Source organism: Typopeltis vanoorti, chromosome 6 (genome assembly GCF_054136105.1).
Source record: "Typopeltis vanoorti isolate ZY-2024b chromosome 6, IOZ_Tvanoo_1.0, whole genome shotgun sequence".
NCBI classification, from domain to species: Eukaryota; Metazoa; Arthropoda; class Arachnida; order Uropygi; family Thelyphonidae; genus Typopeltis; species Typopeltis vanoorti.
The window spans coordinates 148870256-148896335 of record NC_143554.1 but is presented as its reverse complement, the minus strand read 5'-3'; the positions used below and the strand labels follow the sequence as shown (position 1 = coordinate 148896335).

At 34.5% G+C, this 26080-nt stretch overlaps 2 protein-coding genes across 2 annotated transcripts in view; both read left to right on the top strand.

Moving 5' to 3' along the window:
* Positions 1 to 26080, top strand: part of LOC150106077 (uncharacterized) — a 103958-nt gene that overhangs the window by 31119 nt on the left and 46759 nt on the right. The gene's annotated exons all lie outside the window — the stretch shown is intronic.
* LOC150106079 (uncharacterized) overlaps positions 1 to 26080 on the top strand; it is a 31896-nt gene that overhangs the window by 5201 nt on the left and 615 nt on the right. Inside the window, exons 2-4 of the mRNA XM_090393910.1 lie at positions 3909 to 4067; positions 16893 to 17123; positions 23470 to 23625. Coding sequence (XP_090250036.1) covers positions 3909 to 4067; positions 16893 to 17123; positions 23470 to 23625 — 546 coding nt within the window. The remainder of the gene's footprint in view (positions 1 to 3908; positions 4068 to 16892; positions 17124 to 23469; positions 23626 to 26080) is intronic.

Genomic DNA, 26080 nt, shown 5'->3' with positions numbered 1-26080 from the left:
ATGGTTACTGTAATTTTAGATTCATTTACTAGCAGATTTCAGGATTTTAAAAAACATCAGGAGATGATAAAATTAATATTACATCCGTTAAATTGCAATTTAAAATTAATAAATATTGAAACTTTTTCAGAATATCAATGGCAGAACTAGAAATGGAGCTTCTGGAAATTCAGAATTAAAGCATCTGGGTAAAAAACTTCAGGAAAGAGTAGCACAAATTGAAAAAAAAATGAGGAAACTGAGGAAGAAACACCACAGGAAATTATATCTAAATGTTGGAATTCTTTCCCAACTATTTATTCAAATGCAGAGCCGTCTCTACCGACGGTGTAGGACGTGCATTTGCACGGGGAGACAAGTTTTTTGCGGAGTAAAATTCGCATAAACTAAACGAAAAATAAGAGGGAAGGGGAGGCAAAATATGCTACTTCACGAGGCGACAAAATTCCTAGGGGCGGCCCTGTTTAACTGCCAGGCGACTTGCGTTGGGAGTTTTGACTCTTTTCCGTACAATTGCGAAAAATTTTACTTTTCAATGAATTACATTGAAGAGAAAATAAGTACAAGAACAAATGGACTGATGAATGTTTGAAAGCGAATTACTATTAAAGTGCACGCCATACAATCCGGATTTAAGTAAGTTGGCTGAGAAGATGCAAAATCAAAAGTCTCATTAGTGAAATTTAAATTAAAACAATCAAATATCTATTAAAATACATAATATTGTATTTTTGTTCGGAATAATTCTTTTTGCAATACAAATTCTGACATTTTTGCAGTATTTTACTTACTTAAAAATGTTTTGTGATTAAAAATGTAATCAAATTTAATGTTATTTTATTTATTGAACATATAAAAATTTATATTCAAACATAAAAGTAGTATTTGATATCTGGAAGTACTGAATTAAAAACAAATTTTCCTAAGTATGAACTAACGGCACCTTTGAGTCACAAGCAAAAATCGAATTGAAGTTGCGGCTCCAAAAATTTGTTTTAATTAATTCTTTTGGTGGAATGGCTCTTTGGTTCAAAAAGGTTCCCGACCCCTGCTCTATTATAAAAGGCAACCAAACTACTAACACAAGAGTATCCCTTAACAAATCCATGCTGTCCTGCATAAATGATATTGTCCCAGCTGCCAAATCTGAATACGAGTTCTTACTAATTTTACTGCAGAAAAAATACAAAGAGGGCTGTAGATAGCTGAATTCTACTATCATTCTCATGCAATGGCGCTATCGCACCCTCTTTCTAGTATTCCGTAGAATGATTGATTAAACCACCAGGTTAATGGCACGGTCAGTTGCTTAAGGAGCAACTGGCCGTGCCATTTTCTTAACGAGCATTCTCTTAAAGAGCGGCAAAATTCCATCTAGTAATTCCTTGCCATACTAATATATAAGAAAGTTTAGAATTCCGAATATATTCCCTCCATTCACTTCTAAACCTTTAATCCTCTTTATCCTTAAAGGAATAAAGTCTGCTTTACCAGGATGGAACACCATAATAAAGAGATCATTATACATCTCAATTAAGTCATCATTTTCCTTGGTTAGTCGACTACCGTTTCTATCCAGCAGTGTAATGTAATCCATCTACAATTATTTTCCCTCCTGCCCACAGACCACATAGTGGAGAAATTGTCTTGCCATTCTTCATGCATCACAATTCTAGCCTCTACTACTCTAATTTTTCTCTCATTCTTATACTAGTAGCTACCCCACCTTGAGTATTATATTCATCATGCAAATATTCTCCACCTGTCTCTTTATATGCCTTTCATAGCCTTCCATTATCTGAAAACATTAATTGTGTAGCATAAAACTCATGTTAAGAATGAAAGAACATTTATTGCACTGATGCTAGAATACTTTCCCAAGCAGCATGTAAAAGAACGAACTTGAGGTCAAGAGTATGAGATTTGATAGTAACAACAGAAGTTGTCTAAGCTAAAAATGTAGATGTTTTGTCCAATCGCTGGCAGTTATCATGCCGCATTGACTCGAGGAATAACAAAGTACATGAAGGTTCAAATTCGGAAAGCTACATGTTGAACTACAAACATGGATATTATGAAAACTCAGGAGGATATTATGTTCAGTCCCTCACTATCAGTTAGTAAGTGAGACGGATATCAGAACTGCTTGAGAAGCTTTGAATATACGTAATTAAATAAGGTACTATCGAAATCTGTTCATAGAGTTCGGCGAATAAATAAGGTGCGGATGAAATGGGTACGCCATCTTATTAAGCAGGAGATTCGTAAAAAGAAGTGGATTGACGTAGTAGGAATATCGGGAAAATGAGAGCAGTTATGAAATAAGATCATGGTCTGAAAAGTTCTCGGTCTAACAATTCATAACAAATTTATAATTTCAAAATTATTTCTATTTTTCAACATAATCTCCCTTAAGATTAATACATTTATTCCAGCGATGCTCCGGCGCCATTATCCCGTCCCTCTAGTGGTTCTCAGTAAGATCTGCAAAATACCCCTCTACAGCCGCAATCACCTCTTGATTTGAAGAAAAACACTGATCAGTAAAGAAGAGTTTTAGTTTCATGAAGAGATAGAAGTCAGAAGGAGCCAAATCTGGGGACTAGGGTGGATGTTTCAATAATTCGTAGTGCAGATCCCTTAATTTCTCCACTGCCAAAACACCTTTTTGGCAAGTGCGATGTCATGATGAAAGATGATTATTTTCCTTCCGCAAGCCGGATCTTTTCTCACGAATTTTTTCGTCTGGTCTGATTAAAAGATCGGAATAATATTCCCCGGTTATTGTTTTACATTTTTCAAGATAATAAACAAAATGCCTTTAGCATCCCAAAACACCGATGCCATGACCTTCCCTACTGATGAAACTGACTTTTTCTTCTTTGGCGCTGAACAACAGGATTCTGTCCACTGTTTTGGTGAATGATGAATACAAGAGTCATCCATAGTAATAAAGTAATAAATCGACGTACAAAATCCGTTTTATTGTTGTTAAAACGCTCCAAGCACTGTTAAGATGTTTTCATGCGAGTGCATTTTTGATCTGCTGTGAGCAAGCGCGGCACCCGTGTTGCGTAAAGCTTTTTCATTTGCAGTTCTTCATGCAAAATATATCATACACGTTCTTTTGAAATGTCTATAGACTCAGAAATTTCACGCACTTTGACTCCCCGGTCATCCAATATCATATCATGCACTTGATCAATGATTTCTGGTGTTGTTACAGTTTTTTTTTAACTTCTTCACGTGGATCGTCTTCAAGGCTGGTACGGCCACGTTTAAACTCGGCAGCCCATTTCTTAATTGTCGAAAACGAAGGAGAAGAGAGCCCATAAACCTTTCTGAACTTGGAATGAATTTCTTTTGACATGAAACCTTCTTTTACAAAGAATTTTATAAGCGCGTGATAAATTTTATCCATTTGAAGGGATACAGACAATACTTTTGCTTCAGACAGCTGAGTAAAACAAATTACTACTTGATAGAATGATTTGAAATTTCACATGGATGCTTATGAGGTATATAAAGCGTAGGCCAGAAACATAACGAGTACATACGAAAACTAAATCGATATGAATCAAATTGGCTGAACAGCCTAAAATCAACACAAAGGAATTTTGTCGTTATGCTATAAGTGAAAGAAAGAATCAATGTGGAAGAATAACTCTACTGAATGTAGACGGTATCCTTCGGTCAGAAGCAAATGCAATGGTTCCAAGAATTAGTGCTCTCTTTTATATTATATTATAACTCGTTTTTATAACTTATATTATATATACATTGCAAAATAAACCTTTAGGATATGGAAAAAATAATATATAGACTATAGTTAAATGTAATAATGAAAGATAGTGTCTCTGAAAGTATCCAATTGCTGGTTGTAGATTGATATATTTATATTTTCTCAGAAACACCAAACTAGATGCCACTTCTCTCTGGTAAAGTGTGAACAATGTGAGGCTAAAGTAAATGCGAAATATTTACAAGCGCACGTAGAAAAAGAGTGTCCTGAAACACGCGAAGCGTGTCCTGCCTGCAAACAGAGTATTCGCAGAAAAGAGATGCATGTAAGTATGAAGATGTTTTATATATGTCGCCTTTATATTTATTTATATGTACATTGTTGTGTCCTTCATGCGGCTCACGAGGGCCAGGTAAACTATAATAGAACTAATGGTGTAACTCTACAAAAATTTTGGTACACGATCCTATCCTTCCGTTCTCAGCACTCACAAAATATCACTGCAGACAGCTGCACTGTCATCCTTCATATGCCAGTTATTCTTAATGAGGGCATTTGATTCTCAGTCTTTGTTGAGCGTGAGTGTGCATATGTGTCTTTAAAATAGCCTTGATAATTTATTTATTCGTATGGGTTTCTTCCCCTCTTTCTTCCCTATTTCTTTGGAGGGGCGGGTTGAGCTCTCCTATTGAACGGTTAAGTATGTATATCATACGACTGTAAATGCCTGAGTAGAATGGGTGGCTCTTCTGACCAGATCAAGATAAGACAAGGAATCGTGACATGATTGGTTGAGGACGTCATTGTGTGTGACGTCATGAGATTGGAATGTTAGGAATTTCCCTGTGGGCATATGTGTCAATGGCTTCAGTTGTGTTTTGGTTCGCGTATGGCATTATGGGTGATGGTAGAGATAAGGATTCGTGTTGTGATTGGTGGTACACTTTGAACCAGATGAAGATCAAGATAAGATAAGGAATCGTGACGTGAATGTTTGTTGTTATAGAGAATGGAATATTCGGAATTTCCCTGGGGGTATATGTGTCAATGGCTTCAGTTCTTGTGTTTTGGTTCACGTATGATATTATGGGTGATCGTTGAGATAAGAATTCGTGGCGTGATTGGTGGACACTTCTGACCAGATGAAGATCAAGATAAGATAAGGAATCGTGACATGATTGTTTGTTGTTATGATATGTAGATAAGTGACGTCATTTGTTAGTTGTAAATAAGTGATGTTATTGTTTTGAATGGAAAATTATTATTATTATTATAAAAACCTCCATGGAATCAAAGACTCATCGTGGGAGGTCCACTGCTATACACACAGTTTATCATACTGTGCCTTAAATATATTCACTGTCTCTGCACACACCACACTCTCGGGCAAACCATTCCAATCACTCACCACTCTCCATGCAAAAAACCTGCTCCTCACTCCCTTGCTCACACCCTCCTTATACAGCTTCCAGGAATGACCTGTTGTTCTCCTATCCTCACCCATTCTGTGCAAAACCTCCCCGACGTTAATCTGGTAATAACCACTCAAAAGCTTATATGTCTCAATCATATCCACCCTCCTCCTTCTATCCACCAATTTCGGCAAATTGCATTTTGTCAATCTGTCTTCATACTCTACATTCCAGAGACCAGAAACCACCTTAGTCAATCGCCTCTGAACTTTTTGCAATGCAATTTCATCTTTTTGAAAACCAGGCGACCAGATCTGTGCACAGTAATCCATATGTGGCCTGATCAAAGCCTTATACAAAGGAACCATAACATCCTTACTTCTACAAGTCAATGTCCTCCACATCATTCCCATTATCCGCTGTGTTGTCTTCACTATTTTAGTAACATGTCCGTGAAATTTTAGGTCCTTGTCTACAATCACTCGGATCTCTCATTTCCTCTACCTTTTCCAAGATATTCGCACCGATTGTGTACTTTACATCCCATCTCTGCTTCCCAAATTTCAAAACCTTACACTTTGAGACATTGAATTGACATCCCCACTTATTTACATTCAGACAGTGTATTCAAGTGTACTCTTGTAAAGCTACAGCATCCACACTACTCCTGATAGCTCTACCCAGAAAGGGAGATATATTAGTGTATAAGGAATCGTGTTGTGATTGGCGGGACACTACTGACTAGATCAAGATCAAGATAAGATAAGGAATCGTGACGTGAATGTTTGTTGTTATTGATTTTGGAATGTTTGGAATTTCGTTGGAGCGCTCGTCTGTCGGAGACATCACGTGGTGTGTTTGGTGATATTTAGAGATAACAATCGTTACATTATGTGTTTGTAAATTCACAGTGTCGAGGTTTTCTGAATAATTTAATTATATGCTATGTCACTCAAACATATAGTTTTTTTCTCTTCTATAGATGGTTGTACTAATTTCCAATACATTTTGGGGTATTTCTTTACTCTTAAAGGGTTGGTAATTCTTAGAGTATGTCGTGATGGCGGGTGTGATTAGTTTTCTGAATAATTTAATTATAATGGTGTCCTCCTTAATCACACACACACACACACACACACACACACACACACACACACACACACACACACACACACACACACACACACACACACACACACACACACACACACACACACACACACACACACACACACACACACATTAGACATGAAAAGTCACTAATGTATCCATGTTGATACTCTAATGTGTACCCTATGATTATTATTATAAAAAAAAACTATTCAGTGTTAGAATTATGCTTACCGAAACATACGAGCATAGATTATTGAAATTACAATTAGCAATTGTTATGTTTAAAAAAAAAAAATTAACTTACATTTCTTTCCAGAATAAGAACATCTTGGTACTATGCTGTTCTGAATAATTTAATTGAATGGTGCTACGGTATTTTTAAATAAATAAATTAAAATAAACGGACAGTTAAATGGATTACAAAACTTTCTTTATGTATTCTAGAAATTCTAATGATAATTTAAAATAACTTACAGCTTTCCAGAATTGCTCTTCTAAATACAAATATTCCAAAAAAAAAAAAATTATTCCAAAATAGTTGAATTTTATATCCACACCACAACACAAACACAAAACCACAAAGAACAAAATTTCTGTAAATACTGCAACCTGAAATATATGAGTAGTTCTTCCTTTAGATTATAGACCGCAGATGGTATGTTATCATCCTGTGCAATATCCCCCAGTGAGCAGTTTTCTTCAAAGGGTCTTTCATGAAGATGACAGGAGTCACATCCATAAATTGGGGTATTGTTCAAAAGGTAACATTTTCTCAACTTTGGATATTTCTCAAATACTTACATATGATTAATGTTTAGCCTTGACATGATTGCAATGGCATATCCTAAAATTATTCATTCTTCATTACCGTCGGTATTTATTGGTGTAGTAAATTAATGTTTACATTTAATTTTTAAATCCAATATTGACAACTAATTTTATCTGCAATTCCTTCTGCTCTTAACCTATTTCTGTAACTGAATTTTTTTTATTTTTTTATTTCTTTAGCATTAGTAATTTTAAGTAATGGATATTTGCGAGAAACAAGGTTTTTGAACTTGCCCGTGAGTTTTGTTTTTTTAGAAATTTCTTTTACCAGCACAGCAAATAAATAGTTATTTCTCATTATTTCAAATGAATATTAGCTCTGTAATATATACTTTGTTAATTTCTGTTACCTTTTATTTGACTGTAATATAATTAACAAATGGGTCTGTAAAATAAAATAGCCAAATTCTTACAGTATTGTGACTTTTCAGGTGAAATCTTCTACACTAAAATTCTGGCTATTATTTCAATACCCGATTATTCCTATTGCCTCCATGTTGACAGTTTCTTGAAATATTTGAGGGCTTGCATGAACAAATAACACTTTTAATTCAGTGAGTCAAAAAAAAAAGAAAATATATTATCGTCTTTCTTAAATTTGTATAACACATCAACGACACCCAATTTGTTCATTTAAATTTACAGATTTTATTTGAATGAAATATTATATACAAATTGTATTTAATGAATCCAACAATACTGAAAATAAATAAATAAACTGAAAAATACATCAAAGGTTCTTCCCATGCTTGTGGAATTGCCATCATATGGTTTTTGACAATGTGACTCTCATCTGAAAGTTAATTTTTCATTTGGTGTTCATTGGAAATTCATTACTGTACTAAAATTAAGGGTTGTATATTTATTTCTTTGAATCCAATACGTATACTTCTGAGAATTACTAAAAGCACAGAATCTTTCATTATGTTTCCAAAAGCATTTAAAAGTACACATTATGTTTTCTTGTTTTCAACATCCAATTTCATTTAAATCAAGAACAGGCCTCCCTATTAACTTCGTTAATGTTTTTGATTTTTCTCTTCCTTTGGCAAGTAATAAATGATATTTGCATGTTGATTCTATCATACAATTTCTTAGTTTGTCCAAAGATAGTGAACCAATTTCCCACTTCAGCTGATGGTTATATTTTATTAACCAAGAATTCTGTTTCTTAACTCTCTCAGGTAATTCTTTCCAATTACAAGGTGATTTTGTCAATGCATATCTTACATTAACTCCATCAGAAATACAAATTTCTTTAGGAAATAAATTTTAACTCTTATTCAAAAGAAATGGGCAGTCAAGTATCCCAATGATAACTGAAAATTTGTATTTTTCACCCACTGTCGATATTTCATAATCGTTTCCCTTCATTCTTCTTTTTCTATTACTTCATATGGCACCATAAATAAATAGTTATTTATTATTATTTCACTGATTATTAGTTCTGATTGTATACTTTATGGTAACTTTCGTTTACAAAATTCTAAACAATTAGAAATTTTCACAAAGAAACTTTCAAAGAATTTGTGGCTCACGCATTATTTTTACATTACCAAACACAAATCACAAAACAGCAGCTGCAGGGGATGAATGATTACCTTAAGTCCGAAGTCTCTATGGTATTTTCATATAGTACTCTTTACACTTACCATGCCCTACCCTGACCGTTCCTTCAAAAATGAACCTTTTGTGCAGATGACTCAACTACGTGTTTTCACATGCTGTTGGATATACTGTTGGTGTGTTTTTATCTTACTTTATGTAGCGAAAGGTAAAATTTGTATATGTGTTATCTGGAGAGAACAAACATTTCCTCTATGCCAAACTTTAAAGAAGAGTTAAAGTCACGTTTTGTTGGTTTAATTAGGTGCTTCTCTCTCTCTCTCTCTCTCTCTCTCTTTCTGTAAAATAACCAAATTCTAACAGTTCGGATTTTCGATTATGTTAACGATTTGTTTTCAGATAATTCAGATAATGTCAATATTCAGCATTAGACAATTTCTAAAATAATCAATACATGGATATTAGTTTTCAACACTTTTTTTTTCCCATCCTGACATTAATTTCACAGTTGTGATTTTTTTTTAAATAATTAAACAGAATTGTATTAAGATATAAAGTTGTGGATTTAAATATCAAGATCTAATCAGAATAACTGAGTAAAAATTCACTGTGGAAAAACAACAACAAAAACACACATCTTTGTTCATTTAAGTTTACAAATGCACATTTTATTTTGCTGAAATACTATTTGCAAGTATATTCACTGAGAAAAATTCGAAACATGTAATTACCTAAAAGTATTTCACAATATTTAGTTTAGACTCTTAATATTTTCCAAAGAGTTCAATGAATAAATTTTTGTTGCTCACTGTTTCTTGTTTACATTACATCGAAATAGCTAGTCATGCAGAAGAATTTTTAAATCAGATACCATGGTAACCACACTTCCATACATTTGATATTGTGTCAGTCTGTAAATGAAAACATACCTTCCTAAACATTCTGTGTATTCTTTTGTCAGCAAATATACACAAACAGTTTTTGAAAAATGTTCGTAAATGTCCCAAAATAAAGAATCTTTATCGAATTGGATAAAATGTTGAGTTCCCCATCTTGGCATTTCAGAATATAACACTCACCGAGGTCCATTTCGTAGTCAACTCTTCTTTGCAAGTAGCCGAGGATATCAGACCACTTCCTGCGTAATTTTTTCCAAGTGGTCCTGGATAAATACATCACAATGTACATGTCTTCTAAAATAATAATCGGTTTCCATCCTTTTAGAGCTAGGTGAAGAGTGTTGTCTCGTGCTATTTTCCTGAAGAAAGAAATTTTCAATGACTTTTGTATCTCACCCATTAGGTTCTTTACTTTCCTGGATACCAATCACCACAACACAATATGATAACTTCACAGGATGAACGAATTGTCGTAACTGCAAAGACACTTGACTCATTTATTTTTCCTTATAGTACTGTTTACCTGACCCTTAACTGACCATTGCTTCCAAAATGAAACTTTTGCACAGATGATTCACAGACATGTTTCTACATGCTGTTGGATAAAACATGACGACAATGATGGACGTGTGTCACTCTGGGAAAATTCCAAGATATCTTATCTCAAAAACATCACTCACAATTCCATAGCCAAACAAAACATGAAAAGAATTGACGTTATGTGTTTGGAAATTTCTGGGGAACATATGTCTCTCTTTCTGTGATATCACAGAGGGTGACAGATGTCTTCCCTGCAATGCTCCCCCACCTAACCACATCACCCTAGTCTCTCCCCTCTCCTCCAGAAGATGTCTGCTCAGCCTAGTGGAGATGAATAAGCTTATCTTTTGGAGATATATTTTAGTGATTCTTTATTTTGGGACATTTACGAACATTTTACAAAAACTGTTTTTGTATATTTCCTGACAAAAGAATACACAATGTTTAGGGAGGCATGGTGTCATTTCCAGACTGACACAATATCAAATGTATGGAAGTGTGGTTACAATGGTATCTGATTTAAAAATTCTTTTGCGTGACCAGATATTTCGATGTAATGTAACCAAGAAACAGTGAGTAACAAAAATTTGATTCATTGAACTCTTTGGAAAATGTTAGGAGTCTAAACTAAATATTGTGAAATATTTTTAGGTAATTACATGTTTTGAATTTTTCTCAGTTTATATACTTGTAAATAGTATTTCAGAAAAATAAATTGTGTTTTTGTTGTGTTTTTCCACAGTGAATTTTTACTCAGTTATTCTGATTATATCTTGATATTTAAATCCACAACTTTATATCTTAATGCAATTCAGTTTAGTTATTTCAAAAACAATCACAACTGTGAAATTAATGCCAAGATGGGAAAAAAAGTGTTGAAAAGTAATATCCATGTACTGATTATTTTAGAAATTGTCTAATGCTATCTATTGACATTATTTGAGTTATCTGAAAACAAATCGTTAACATAATCGAAAATACGATCTGTTAGAATTTGGTTATTTTACAGAGAGAAAGAGAGAGAGAGAGAAGCACCTAATTGACCCAACAAAACATGACTTTAATTCTTCTTAAATGTTTGGCATAGAGAAAATGTTTGTAATCTCCAGATAACACCTATACAAATTACCTTTCCCTACACAATGTAAGATAAAAACACACCAACAGTATATCCAACAGCATGTGAAAACATGTCGTTGATTCATCTGTGCAAAAGGTTCATTTTTGAAGGAATGGTCAGGGTAGGCCATGGTAAGTGTAAACAGTACTATAAGAAAATACCATAGAGACTTCGGACTTAAGGTAATCGTTCATCCCCTGCAGCTGCTGTTTTGTGATTTGTGTTTGGTAATGTAAAAATAATGGATGAGCCACAAATTCCTTGAAAGTTTCTTTGTGAAAATTACTAATTGTTTAGAATTTTGGAAACGAATGTTACCATAAAGTATACGATCAGAGCTAATAATCAGTGAAATAATAATAAATAACTTTATTTGTGGCGCCATATGAAGTAATAGAAAAAGAAGAAGAATACAGGAAAACGATTATGAAAAATCGACAGTGGGTGAAAAATACGAATTTTCAGTTATCATTGGGATAATCGACTGCCAGTTTCTTTTGAATAAGAGTTCAAATTTATTTCCTAAAGAAATTTGTATTTCTGATGGAATTAATGTAAGGTATGCATTGACAATATCACCTTGTAGTTGGAAAGAATTACCTGAAAGAGTAAAAAAACAGAATACTTGGTTAATAAAATATAACCATCAGCTGAAGTGGGAAATTGGTTCACTAGCTTTGGACAAACTAAGAGATTGGATGATAGAATCAACATGCAAATATCATATATTACTTGCCAAAGGAAGAGAAAAATCAAAAACATTAACGAAGTTAATAGGGAGGCCTGTTCTTGATTTAAATGCTTTTGGAAACATAACGAAAGATTCTGTGCTTTTAATAATTCTCAGAAGTATATGTATTGGATTCAAAGAAATAAATATACAACCCTTAATTTTACTACAAAGCCTGTGTAGCTCAGTGGATGTGGCGTTTGCATACCACGGGGCTTGACCGCACGAAAGAATACTTGGTTTCGAGTCTAGTCGGGAATTAGAGGAAATTTTGCTAAACCTTTTTGCGACCGGTTCCCGAGTTAGTCGATCTCTGGCACGGGCAAGCGGGTTTTTCCTCCCAGAAACTCGGGTTTTTCGTCCCGTAAACTCAAGAAAATCGACTGTAGAACCCATATTATTTCAGACATTAAATATATTGTGTTAGGGTTAGGGATCACAAGATGGCGGCACATTTGAGCAGTCTCTCTTCACTGTGTATACCACTTAATTAGTGATAGCCTTGGGCCATCTATCTCTGATTAGTACCAGTGGAGATTGAACTGCCCACTCAGTCTCCAAAAGTTAGATAGGGCTAAATGGCCTCGCCTACTCCCGTATACGGGAATAAAAAGGTGTTAGCTGATTTTTTTCTTTTTTTTTTTAATTTTACTACAGTAATGAATTCCCAACGACACCAAATGAAAAATTAACTTTCAGATGAGAACCACATTGTCAAAAACCACATGATGGCACCACAAGCATGGGAAGAACCTTTTATGTATTTTTCAATTTATTTATTTATTTTCTGTATTGTTGGATTCAGTAAATACAATTTGTATATAATATTTCATTCAAATAAAATGTGTAAATTTAAATGAACAAATTGGGTGTCGTTGATGTGTTATACAAATTTAAGAAAGACGATAACATTTTTTTTTTGACTCGCTGATTTGAAAGTGTTATTTGTTCATGCAACCCCTCAAATATTTCAAGAAACTGTCAACTCTATGAAGCAATAGGAATACTCGGCTATTAAAATAATAGCCAGAATTTTAGTGTAGAAAATTTCACCTGAAAAGTTACAATACTGTAAGAATTTGGCTATTTTATTTTACAGACCCATTTGTTAATAATATTACAGTCAAATAAAAGGTAACATAGAAATTAGCAAAGTATATACAGGGTGTTCGGGATAAATTTGACATATTTATAATTAATTATATTTTTCCATAAGTTACATGTATTAACACACACTTCTCTTCATTTAAAAGTTTGGACCCTTCTTCATTCATATACAAGATGTCAGAAAGGATGGATAGCTGGAACCCATCTGAATCATGGAAGAGAATAACTTGTATCATGATGATTCGTGCCCGCCATCAAAATAAGGATATTACGACTGCTGCCCAATGCTCCCTGAATACAGTAAAAACAATCAGGCATGAACTAGAGACTTGCAATGGTGACTACGAGGATGTAGCAAGAAGAAAGATCCCTAGCAGACGATCTGATTGCGTTCGTACAGCAGAATTCCTCGCAAATCTGCAGGAACAGGTGTTGAAGAACCCTGGCATTGGAATTCGGGCTTTGTTCGTGGAGTTGCTAACTGTAGTCAAGCCCTGGATAACAAGGGTAGCCAATGGTAGGCCGTATGTAAGGCAGCAGGATTCGGCCCCTTGCCACACCTCTGGGAAAAGTCAAAAATGGTTGTCTGAAAATTTCTACGACTTCACCAGTCCAAATGTTTGGCCTCCAAACTCCCCAGACCTTAACCCCATGGATTATTTTGTATGGGGCGCAGTTGAAAAAGACACCAATCGCACTTCCAGTAATACAAAAGCCCAGTTAATGGATAAAATTAAAACAGTTTTTGCGGCCCTTCCCAGGGAGACTGTAGCATCAGCTTGTTCGAGGTTCCGAAGCAGAATTGAAGCTGTGATCGATGCTAATGGTGGTTATTTTGAGTAAATCTTGTTGATAGTATTGTAATTAACTCTGCCTGTAATGTTTTTTTGTCAATTCATTAAATTTAATAGATACAAAGAAGATTTTCTTTTTCCTTACGAAACTGTCAAATTTATCCCGAACACCCTGTATATATTACAGAGCTAATATTCATGTGAAATATTCATATCTTGTAAGCAAAAGGAATAATCGGGTATTAAATTAATAGACAGAATTTAGTGGAGAAGATTTCACCTGAAAAGTTAAAATACTGTAAGAATTTGACTATTTTACAGAGTCATTTGTTAATAATATTCTATCTATCCCAATGGCTTTAGCAGGCCTTTAAGGCCCAAAGCCTTCCAACCATGCTTGGATTTTGTAACCGATATACGAGGATAGAATGGCCACTCCTATGCCTCAAGGTTTTCTTGGTTGAATACCTGTGTTCACGGGGCCGGTTTGCCTGCTTGCAGGATGAAAAACACCAGACAAACTGGCAGAAAAAACCCTACTGCCCGTGCCCAAAACTGGCTAACTTGGCTATGGCTGAGGAAGATCCTTCAGCTCCTCACGTCATCGACGGGAATCGAACCTAGGACACTACTTCCCCAGGCATATGGTTGTGAAGTGCAAAGCCACTTGGCTAACCGCTCGGACATCAATAATATTACAGTCAAATAAAAGGTAACATAGAAATTAACAAAATATATATTACAGAGCTAATATTCATTTGAAATAATAAGAAATAACTATTTATTTGCTGTGCTGGTAAAAGTAATTTCTAAAAAAAAAAAACTACACAAGGGCCAGGTCAAAAACCTTGTTTCTCGGAAATATCCATTACTTAAAATTTACTAATGCTAAAGAAAGAAAAAAATAAAAAAATTCAGAAATAGGCTAAGAGCAGAAGGAATCGCAGGTAAAATTAATAGTCAATATTGGTTTTAAAAATTAAATGTAAGTATTAATTTACTACACCAATAAATACCGACGGTAACGAAGAATAAATAAATTTAGCTAATTTATTTAGTTTAATAATTTAGTTAATTTATTTTTAACTTAAACATAACAATTGCTAATTGTAATTCAATAATCTATGCTCGTATGTTTCAGTAAGCATAATTCTAACACTGAATATTTTTTTTTATAAGAATAATCATAGGGTACATATTAGAGTATCAACATGGATACATTGGCGACTTTTCATGCCTAGTGTGTGTGTGTGTGTGTGTGTGTGTGTGTGCGTGTGTGTGTGTTTAAGGGACACCAGTATAATTAATTTATTCAGAAAAGCTCGAAACACGACTGCCATCACGACTTTCTCTAAGAATTCCCACCCTTTAACAGGAAAGAAATACCCGAAATGTATTGGAAAATTAGTACAGCCATCTATAAAAGCAAAAACTGCATGTTTAAGTGACATTAGCATATAATAAAATTATTCAGAAAACCCTAAACATGGCCACCATCACGACTCTACTCTAAAAATTCCCAACCATTAAGAGGAGAGAAATACCCCATATTGTATTGGATATTAGTACACCTATCTATAGACAACCAAACAAAACATGACGACAATGACAGATGTGTGTCACCCTGGGAAAATTCCAAGATATCTTATCTCAAAAACATCGCCCACACTTCCACAGCTAAACCAAAACACCATGTGATATCACAGAGAGAGTGAGAGATATGTTCCCCAGAAATTTTCAAACACATAACGTCAAGATTCTTATCTCGAAATATCACCCACAATTCAACAAACGAACCTAAAACACCACGTGATGTTTCTGACAGATGTGCAGCCCAGCAAAATACCAAATATTCCAAAATCAATAACAACAAATATCCATGTCACGATTCTTTATCTTATCTTGATCTTCATGTGGTTCAAAGTGTCCCACCAATCACAACAAGAATCCTTATCTCTAGCATCACCCATAATTCCATATGCCAACCAAAACACAAGAACTGAACCCATTGACACATATGCCCTCAGGGAAATTCCAAACATTCCAAACTCACGACGTCACACACAATGACGTCATCAACCAATCGCGTCACGATTCCTCATCTTATCTTGATCTGGTCAGAAGTGACCCCCATACTACAGTGGACTCTTGTTCTGTGTTGTGTTTTCATTTTCTACTAGTTCAGCAGTATCTATCCTATAGCACTGAAATTGCCTCAAATTCAAGATATTTCTAAAAATGATAATGAATCTTTTTACTGTGACCTAATGACCTTTCAACTGCACTAACCTCACTTTTTTCTAAAGTGCTGAAGTAAACCAATGACACGCAACATCTGGGCTTTCTTCATTCTCCTCAATTAAGAAACGTTCTCAAGTATTGATTCCGAGGTCAGTTACGGATTCTAGTATGGATTCTGGGGAATCGCAGACGTTTCTGCAAAACTGGTTTTTCACGAAAATGTTCCGGGGATTCATTAAAGCATTCAGAACTCTGTAATATGTGTTTTATCTAATAAAGAAGGTGGAAAATGGTCTCTGGCACAAATATATTTGTGACCACAGTTGTTATGTTGCGTTATTTGGTCCTCAGCATGACTTCCTATCTTTTACATCCCAATGAAGTTAATTATTATTAACTAATGTGGTCTCACTTTGTTTGTCTTCTTATTTGTGCAACTGAATTGCCATCATTCTGAAGGGGACACACCTTGCGTATGATGGCAGTTATTTATTCTCAGACTTTGCAAGTAATACTGATGTTTTTCACAATTTTGTTCTTTTGCCTACTCACTCTCCTACATGTCAATGGCATTTTACAATTTTTCTGAAAACAGTCCACTGCACCACTCTTTCTCTTATGACCATCCTGCACAATACAAATCACCAATCTTCCAGAATACCAACTCTTGTAGTCTTATATTCATCTTCAAACTGTTCTTTAATTGTATCTAATAACCTGATGAATACCTGTTTTAATTCAATTACACAAAACCATTCCTTTTGTTACAGTATTGCTTCAAAAGCACTTTTGTTTTTCAGGAACACATCACAATTTGTAAATTGGTAATGGTTTATTGCGAAAAGTGTCATGTTAAAGTGCAAAGGAAGAACTATACAAAACATACTAACTCTACTTGTCCAAATATATGCGTGATTTGTGTTCCTAAAGTGAAAACGGAGAACTATACAAGCCATACTAGCTTTGCTTATCAAAATATATATGTGAGTTGTCCGTTCTGTGAACAACAAATCAAAAAAGAAAACCTTCAGGTAAGTTTCTGAAAAAAATTTTTTTTAAATTATGAATAACGTCTATAGGTATTTAGATATCAAATTTTGTTAAAGTTAACAACATAATAAATAATATAATATACCATCCTTGCTACAAAAAACACACCAGAATAACGTACTGACTAAAACAACTTTATTATGTGAAAGTGAAACATGGACCATAAAAAAGAAAGATGAAAAACGAATTTTACAAATGAAATGAAATTTCACAAAAAAAAACAACTGAATATACCAAATGTGACCATAAAACAAAAGAATAACTTTTACGATTCCTGAATATAAAATCAATTAACTATTATATAATTAAATTTATATAAAAAAAATGGTTAGAAAATTTAAATCGAATTTGACAATAGCAGACTCCCAAAAATACAAAACAGATATAAATTAATTAGTACAGGACTACTGACCTGAAATAAATTATGGGAAGAAGAATAACTTCAGATTATTTTCCGTTAAATTGATTCAAATTCAATTCACACGGATATAATGAACTTGTATAACGTTATTACTCTTGGACCATGTACTTTCTGCCAAATGGGAAAATATGTCTGGTCTAGTGAGATATTTTAAAATGAAATTGTTAAAAAAAAAACATGATACATCCGAGTAATGATTCTCAAGTTCTGCAATTGTGGCAATAAACAAGAACAGGCGAATCTATAGCGTAATATCGCACCTGTAGATGACAGAATGACTTCTTTTGGCTAAGACGTTTTTTTATTCTCATATTATCTTCAATTAGTGATATTTCCTTCAACAGAGAATATCAAATTTCAGGCACCTAGTAAAGCATAAAAACCTGTTAAATATTATTATTATTATTTATTACAAAAACGGTTGCATGGTTGTATCGCTTGTCCAGTTTTTATACTTTAATGTGGTTCAAACTCCTGTGGTTAATTTAAAAGTGTCACAAAGTAACTCTTCTTTTCACACTAAAGTAAGTGACATATAATTCATTGAAATCAGCCAAGTGAAACCCAAATTTTGAGTGTGCTGAAAATTGAGCAGAGTTCACCGTGGTCAATAACGAGCATAGAACAAAGGACGTCGCCATCTTTACAGTTGTCCAAGAGAAGAAAGGTGAGCCATGAAGTGCAACACATGCCCGAAGGAATTATCGTCTGATGGAAGTCATATAACCTGCAGGAAATGCCTTAGGAATCTTCACTTTACATGTTAAGGACTCTCAGATACAACATGGCAATGCAAATCCAATGCCAAGTGAGAGAAAGAAAATGCCTATACTGCAGAGAGGACAAAGACACGCCACCACCCACAACGGAAATTATTATGCTGGAGGAAGAAGGGGACGATGAACTGAACAGACAAAAAAAAAATACCAGTGAGTCTTATAATTTGAGTTCCATAAATTTATTACTAGAAAAAGGTTTAGAAAATATATAAGCCAGTTTGGTAGATCTTGTCCAAGAACTATTTCATAAACAGAATAAAGAAATAACAAAAAATTAGAGAATATGAAAAGTTTGTTAAATTTAATTATTCAAAAATCGAAGAAATCTTATAAATGGGAAAAGACATTAAAACAGCAGCATTGACGCATTAACTGACAGGCAGCACAAATTGATAAAAGACATCGGTACTCTGTCAAGAATTTAATTCCCTGAAACTACGAAGTTTTAAACCAACAACAACATAAAGAAGACCTAGTCATAAACGGTCTTCCAGAAACTGAATCCATAGATAATCTGAGAAACGTAGTTTTAAAGTTAGGCCATGTAGTTGACATGCTCCAGAGCATAATGATATTCAGACCATAAATCGGTTTCTTAGGAAGAACAAAAAACCAGGCTGGCCACGACCCGCAAATGAACTATGACCCAGTCATAGTTCATTTGACGAGCAATGTTACAAGAGGCAATCTCATAAAAGCCAGCAGCTGAAAAAACCAGTAGTCAAGGAATTAAATGCATCGCAAGACAATACGCCAATCTTTCTATCTGAGCATTTAACACCTTTCAATCAGAATGTTTTGAACCAAGCAAGAAAATAAAAAACAGAAAAAAGTATCAATTTTTATGGATCAAAGACGGCAAAATATTCCTGAGAAAGTCACAGACTTCAAAGTCTATACAAATAAAAATCTCGGAATTTATAGATAGGTTGCCAGAGTGAAACAAAAGGCTCCAACTTAGTTCAATAAGATTCAACACAACAAAAATGAATGTGAACCATCAGATAGATGTAATTACACCAGAATACATCAGTAATTGTACTTTCGAATCGCTTGATGCAGGGAAACAGCACACAGTACAAGCGAGAGGTCTCTCATTCTTGCATATTAACATCAGAAGCATCCGAAAACATTGGTTATTGTAACAGGCTGATCTGAGGAATTACCCTGATATTATTGATATATAGATTCTTACAGAAGTATCCATAACTAATGACGAAGCGACTGCTTTCCAAATTCCAGGCTTCCAACAACATAGATCATGCTGCCAAATAAAAAGAGGGGGTAGAATATTAATATTAAAAAAATAAAATAAAAAAATCAGCTAACGCCTTTTTATTCCCGTATACGGGAAGTAGGCGAGGCCATTGAGCCCTATCTAACTTATCAAACAAAAGTTAATAGCAAAAGAAACGGATTATCAGTTTGAGCATGCTGAAACCCTTTGCCTCGAAATCACTAATACCACCAATAGACAGCATCCCATAATACTAAATGCTATTTACAGGCCACCAAACCTAAACATGATAAAATTCTTGTACGAACTCAATTGCTGGCTTTCAAGCCAAGAAATAGGCTCAACCGAATACCTAATGATAATTGGCGGCATAAACATAAATATTGCAAACCAAAACCAGAACCACCCTGTACAATACCTAGACATGCTATCCATGTATAATCTAATACCAACAATAAGATCATGTACGAGAGAAGAAATATTCGGAAATACTATCACTGCCTCCTGTCTAGATCATATAAACGTCCGAGTACCACCAACCAGTTACACTGCATCAGTCATAAAGTGCAAAGTAGCAGAACATTGCTTCACCGCTCTAAACTTGCACACCAAGACAAGATCCATGCAATGTCCCACAGAAGAAAAGCAAAAGAAAACAATAATAGATGAAGAAATAGTCAACCACGAAATAAGAAAAAAGACTGGGAACACCTGGCATCAGATTCAGCAGATATCTTATACAACAACATTAAACTCACACTGGAGGAAATATATAAGAAAGCTACAAAGAAAGTCAGAATTCGTTCAAAAACAACAAAAAATCCTTGGATAACACAAAACGTAATCCTAGAAATACACAGAAAGGACCCTTAACGGAAAGAATTAAAGCGATATCCAAATAACACAGCCTTAAAAACTGAATATAAGATAACAGGGAATCAACTTACAACACAAATCAGAAATGCAAAATAAGCAACTACAGAGACAAACTAACCACTGCACAAATCAACATGAAACAAACTTGCCATCTGATCAATGAGATGCTAGATTTTGTTCCCAAAACCACCGTTTCCGAAATCATAAAACACAGCTTCATGAAAGACGCAAAACCTATCCAACAACTAGCAAATGACTTTAACTAACACTTTGCAGACTCCATCCAAGAACTGCACAGAAATATTCCCCCAATCACAAAACGGACCCTCCACTTGGACCACACTCAAAACAGACATTATGGTTCCCAACCATAAAAGAAGCAGAACTTCTCTCTGCAATACATCAAATCAAACCAAACAAAGGCCCAGAAATTGATGGTATCAGGTAAAGTTTTATACCTAAAGATATAAAACAACATGCAACTAGTTTAAGTCCTATCCTACTAAAATTAATAAATAAAATATTTAAAACAGGTCAGATACCAAGTATACTAAAGACCGATATAATCACACCCATTTACAAACATGGAAAAAGAAATTTAATCAGCAATTACAGACCAATAGTAATATTACCAATTATCATTCAAATTATGGAGCAGATCATACTGAAGAAACTCACAGCATACACTGAGATCGTTCATATTATCCCCAAAACATAATATGGTTTTCAGAAAAATAAGGGAACAACATCTCTCTTGGAAGACTTTACAGACGTAATTAATACCGCCTTAGACAAAAACAAAATTGCCATGGTAGTCTTTATTGATCTAACTAAAGCATTCGATACACTTACACATCAAATCTTATTAGAAATGCTGAGGCATGTTGGAATAGACGGGCCTCTTCACAGGTGGTTTACAAACTACCTTGAAAATAGAAAGCATATCACACGTATCGGGTCATACCGAAGCAGAGGGCTACCAGTAACCCGTGGAGTCCCACAGGGAGCTGTACTCTCCATAACTCTATTCAACAGTTACATGCACGATATTAATCAGCTACCACTCAAAGGTAAGATAGTCCAATACGCAGACGATACAGGAATAATATCCATCCATAATAACGGAAGCATAGCCCAAACAAATATGCATCATGACATAAATTTGATCACAGACTGGCTCACGGAAAACTCCATACATCTAAAACTCAGAAAAGACAAAATTAATGATATTCAGAAATCCACTGACACGACCAGTTGATAACAAATATATGACCATCCAACATCCCCTTTCCAACATAAAAAACACACAGAACAGCAAAACCACTACAATCACTCAGTTTGAAACAATACGATACCTTCGAATTTACTTCTATGCAGATATGAACTGGAATAGCCACATAAACCATCTACACAACAAAATCCGAACAATAAGTGGCAAACTCTACAGGTTAAAAGACATAGTTCTCTTATGCCTAAAAACACTAATATACAAAGTACTATGCCAAAATATACTAAGATACGCTATAACAACGTATGCCTTCTGTACAGCCTACAAATTAAATAGATTAATGTCGCTTCAGTACAAAATGATAAAACTGATCTTTTGTGAACAAAGAGAAAATAACGACCTTATATACACTGCAATGTCAGAACACAAATTCTGACAGCAAAACATTTATGTCACTATGCAGCTTTGCTAAAACATTATTTCGATGCCAAGTACAGGACAGTCAGAAATACATACCGTATAACAAGCCCTTAGACTACTAATTATATCAGATATAAATACAATAATCTCTACAGAAAGGCCACGCGAAACTTCTACATCCCAGACGTGATAAGAAAATTACCTTTTGAACAGACAAACCTTGCAAACTACAATAGCCTGAAAAGAGCTCTAAGGACATACGATGTCCTTAGAGACCCAAAATACCATACACACTTAAAGAAACACGATTCAGCGACGCATCAATGCTTCCATGTTAGTCTGTGTGTGTGTGCGCGTGCGTGCGGCGTTCGTGCGTGCGTGCGTACGTGTGTGTGTGATGCACCCACGAGAATTTCTCAATCATAGATTTTGTAGCTTCCCAACACATCCAAAAAAAAAAAAAACAATAAATAATAACTAACTGGTGTCATCCTCAGATAAGCTTACATATAAGCTTCGAGAATGAAAGCAGTGAAATTAGTTCTCATCCAAGATGTATCATATGTAACCAAGGTATGTAATGTATGTATTATATGCAAACAAATGTATGTAATATAAGTCTCATATATAAACAAATGTAAGTAATATACCATATGTAATCAAATGTATGTATTGTATGTAATAACTGTAACAAAAGTAAGCAATATAGAGTGATTATATCCATTGGTATTGTATATATAGAGTGTAAAATTGCAAAGAAACATCTGTAATAATCATCATTATGAATATTATAATAACATATGTTGTAAACAGTTATTGTTGTTATTATTATTTAAAAAAAACTTTATGTACGAGAAAGTATTTGTTATGCATAATTGTCTTCATATAATATATGTAATTTATCTGAGAAATAATAAAATGTTTAAAAAATGTTAATGTTAAATTATGATTATTATTATTATTATTGTTATTATTATTATTACATCAACTTACCTAGAAAATATGCGTGTTGGAAACACAGAAAACTTCGAAAGGTTTATTCTCGTCCATCTACTTTTATTATCTATCTCGTTAACTATGTTTATATGAAATCGTTTCTTGACGGATTCAGGTCATTGAACGTAATATTAAAAGGAACAGAGAGTAGAATTTTCGAATCCAGTAATGTCACAGTGTTTGAAGAAGTAATTTGTGGCATGCAAACATGGCAAAAATTATACGCCCTCATGTAAATATTGGAGTTTACCATTGAAGACGTTTTTCTCGTATTTAAGTATATTTAATTTAATTGTTACGAAACTTTATCCTTTAAAATGAAATCTGTGTAATTTTATTCTTTATAATTGTTATCTGTTTTCTTTCTTAGACACACAAAAAGAAGTGTTCCGATAGTAGAGTCAAATGCGAAAAGTGTGACCCCGTGGTCTTCATAAATGACATGGAACGACACAAGAATGAGTGTCCAGAAACACGACAGTCATACCCTGGCAGTGAAATTATGTCCCCGTGGAAAATGCTACCAGTAAGTGTGGCTCTGTTTAGAAATTGATTAAAAATAATTCAGGCTTAGATCAAAATGAAAATGTTTCTTGATAGTTCAGTAACACCATCGTTTTGGACAGTCAGAAATAATAATTACTATTTCACAGTTCATAACACTGAAATTAAGTTATATCAGATCTGGAACGTTTTAGCCACGCCACATAAATATATGAAAACAGTTCTGTTTATTGTTCAGTCAATGTTTTTCTGTTGTAACGAATTTTAATGGATATCTTATCTAAGCTGACTAGATAACGATGATCTCGATAAAATATACAGCCTTGTGACACCGCGTTTCTGGTCGTTAATTGTAGAAACAATAGAATTACTATGGAGATATGCGTGATAAAAGCCTTGACTTTACTCATTAAAATCGCAAAACAGCTCAAGAATTAGCCTAAAGCCGATTCCAGCTTTCTTGAAAAAAAGTAAAAAGACATCTGCATCTTACTCACATATTGCGACCAGAGACGGACCACATTGTACACATGTAACAAAAGTAAAGACAAAGTACAGCTGCATGCACTTCATGAGAAGAGGTGTGTCGTTAATTCGTGATGTCCAGCGATGTAATGTTATAAATTAGCTGATTAATCATCAGTCATTGCAGAAAATATAAGCAGAGTGTTTGAGTAAAAGAGTAATTGAAATTCTCCGTGCAACAACTTCCTCGAGTAACCGTAACTGAAGTTTCTGTGAAGTGGGAACAGGAGCAGCAATAGCACAATGGCGACTGGTAGGTCATAAAACTCTGAAGAGAGGTACCGCCGAGTTCCGAAGCGCGTAGCGCGAAACGGTCTTCTATCGTGAATCTAAACATTCGACACTAAGTCAGTGACACAACTGTAGGTCGGGAGCGGAATAATTTAAGTTTTCGGGTCCTCGAAGCCGTACACAAGTCTAATAGCAGCGCAAAGCATCGGGTGAAAAGGTGTAAATTTCGTCGCCATTGAATTCTGGAGCAGTGGAAACGGGCTCTCTGGATTAATGAATTACGCTTAGTCATCTGATAATCCGACGGAAGAATCTCGGTTTTGCAGATGGCAGGAGAACTCTACATGCCCGAACGTGTAGTGCCAACTGTTATGATTGGTGGACGATCATCATGGTGTATGTACCTGGTTTTCATGGTTCTGGTTCGACTCAGGGGTTCCTGTGATAGGAAATGTTGTCGATGGGACGTATAACGATATTCCAGACAATTCTCTACATACAGGCTTATGAGCTCGGTAAAGGATGTTTCAGTAGCAACACGACAATGCCCTCTTCCACGATGCAAAGTCTATGCAGGAGAGCTTTGACAAGATCGGTGTTGAAGAAGCTTGGTCACCTGCATAAAGATATCATCTCAACCCATCGAAAATCTATGATATACTGGAAAACGTTGACTGCCAGTCAGGCAAAAAGGACCGATATCAGTGTCAATTTAATTAATGCTCTTCTAGAGGACTGGAGGGAAATTACCGCATCAAGTAATTTCCACTCGATTACCAAAATCGAGTGGTAATCCTTCTAAGAAAATTGAAGACAGTTATAGCAGTTAAATATGGACCAACGCCATATTAATGTATTCATAATAGAGTGAAAGTTGGGTACTCGGGATATTATTGATCAGATGTTGAGCATCACCTGGTTTCAATATACAGATTGCACAGGATGTGTTTTATTCTTCACAGTTTTTTATTTACAAATATAGTTCCAGCTAAATATTTTTCGAGATATTTTGAAACCAAATACCAGAAGCATAAGTTGTTGTCAGTTATGTTTTTAGACGAAAACGGAATGACTCAAAATATCAGAAAACATTGCTACGTATTTTTTGTGAGTTATTTGTGAGTAATTAGCAAGCATAATTGATAGTTTTGATGAAATCTCAGTTGTCATTAAGATTTGTGTACATTGAGTGACTAAACATTTATTTAATAAATCGATATAATTATAGAATTATTTGTAATTCTCGTATTATATATCATATGTGTTATCGATTAAAATATTTTCACCTTGCATATGAATTCGAAAATATAAAGTTTTCTGTAATTTGGACAAGAGAACTTTTATTTTGAATAACTACCGATTAATTTCAATTAAAAAAATGATAATAACTTGGTTGTAATGAAGTCTTATTACCTCATTACTCATGACTAACCTGTATGATCTGCCAAATGGGAAAAATTTTAAAAAATGAAACCATTTTCACGTTCGAGCAATGATTCTAAACTCCTTCAATTGGGTAATAAAACACAAGAGGTGAACTTAAATGAACTGTTCTACATGAGCACCCTGTGGGTGCTCATGTAGAACAGAAATCCTTCCACGCTTCTCTTCTTTTAACTGAATACGATAGTGATGGGAGGAAGGTTTCCTTCACGGAAACACAAATTTTCGCAACCCAGTAAAACAGACAAACCTTTGAAAGAACACGCATGTTGGCAAAC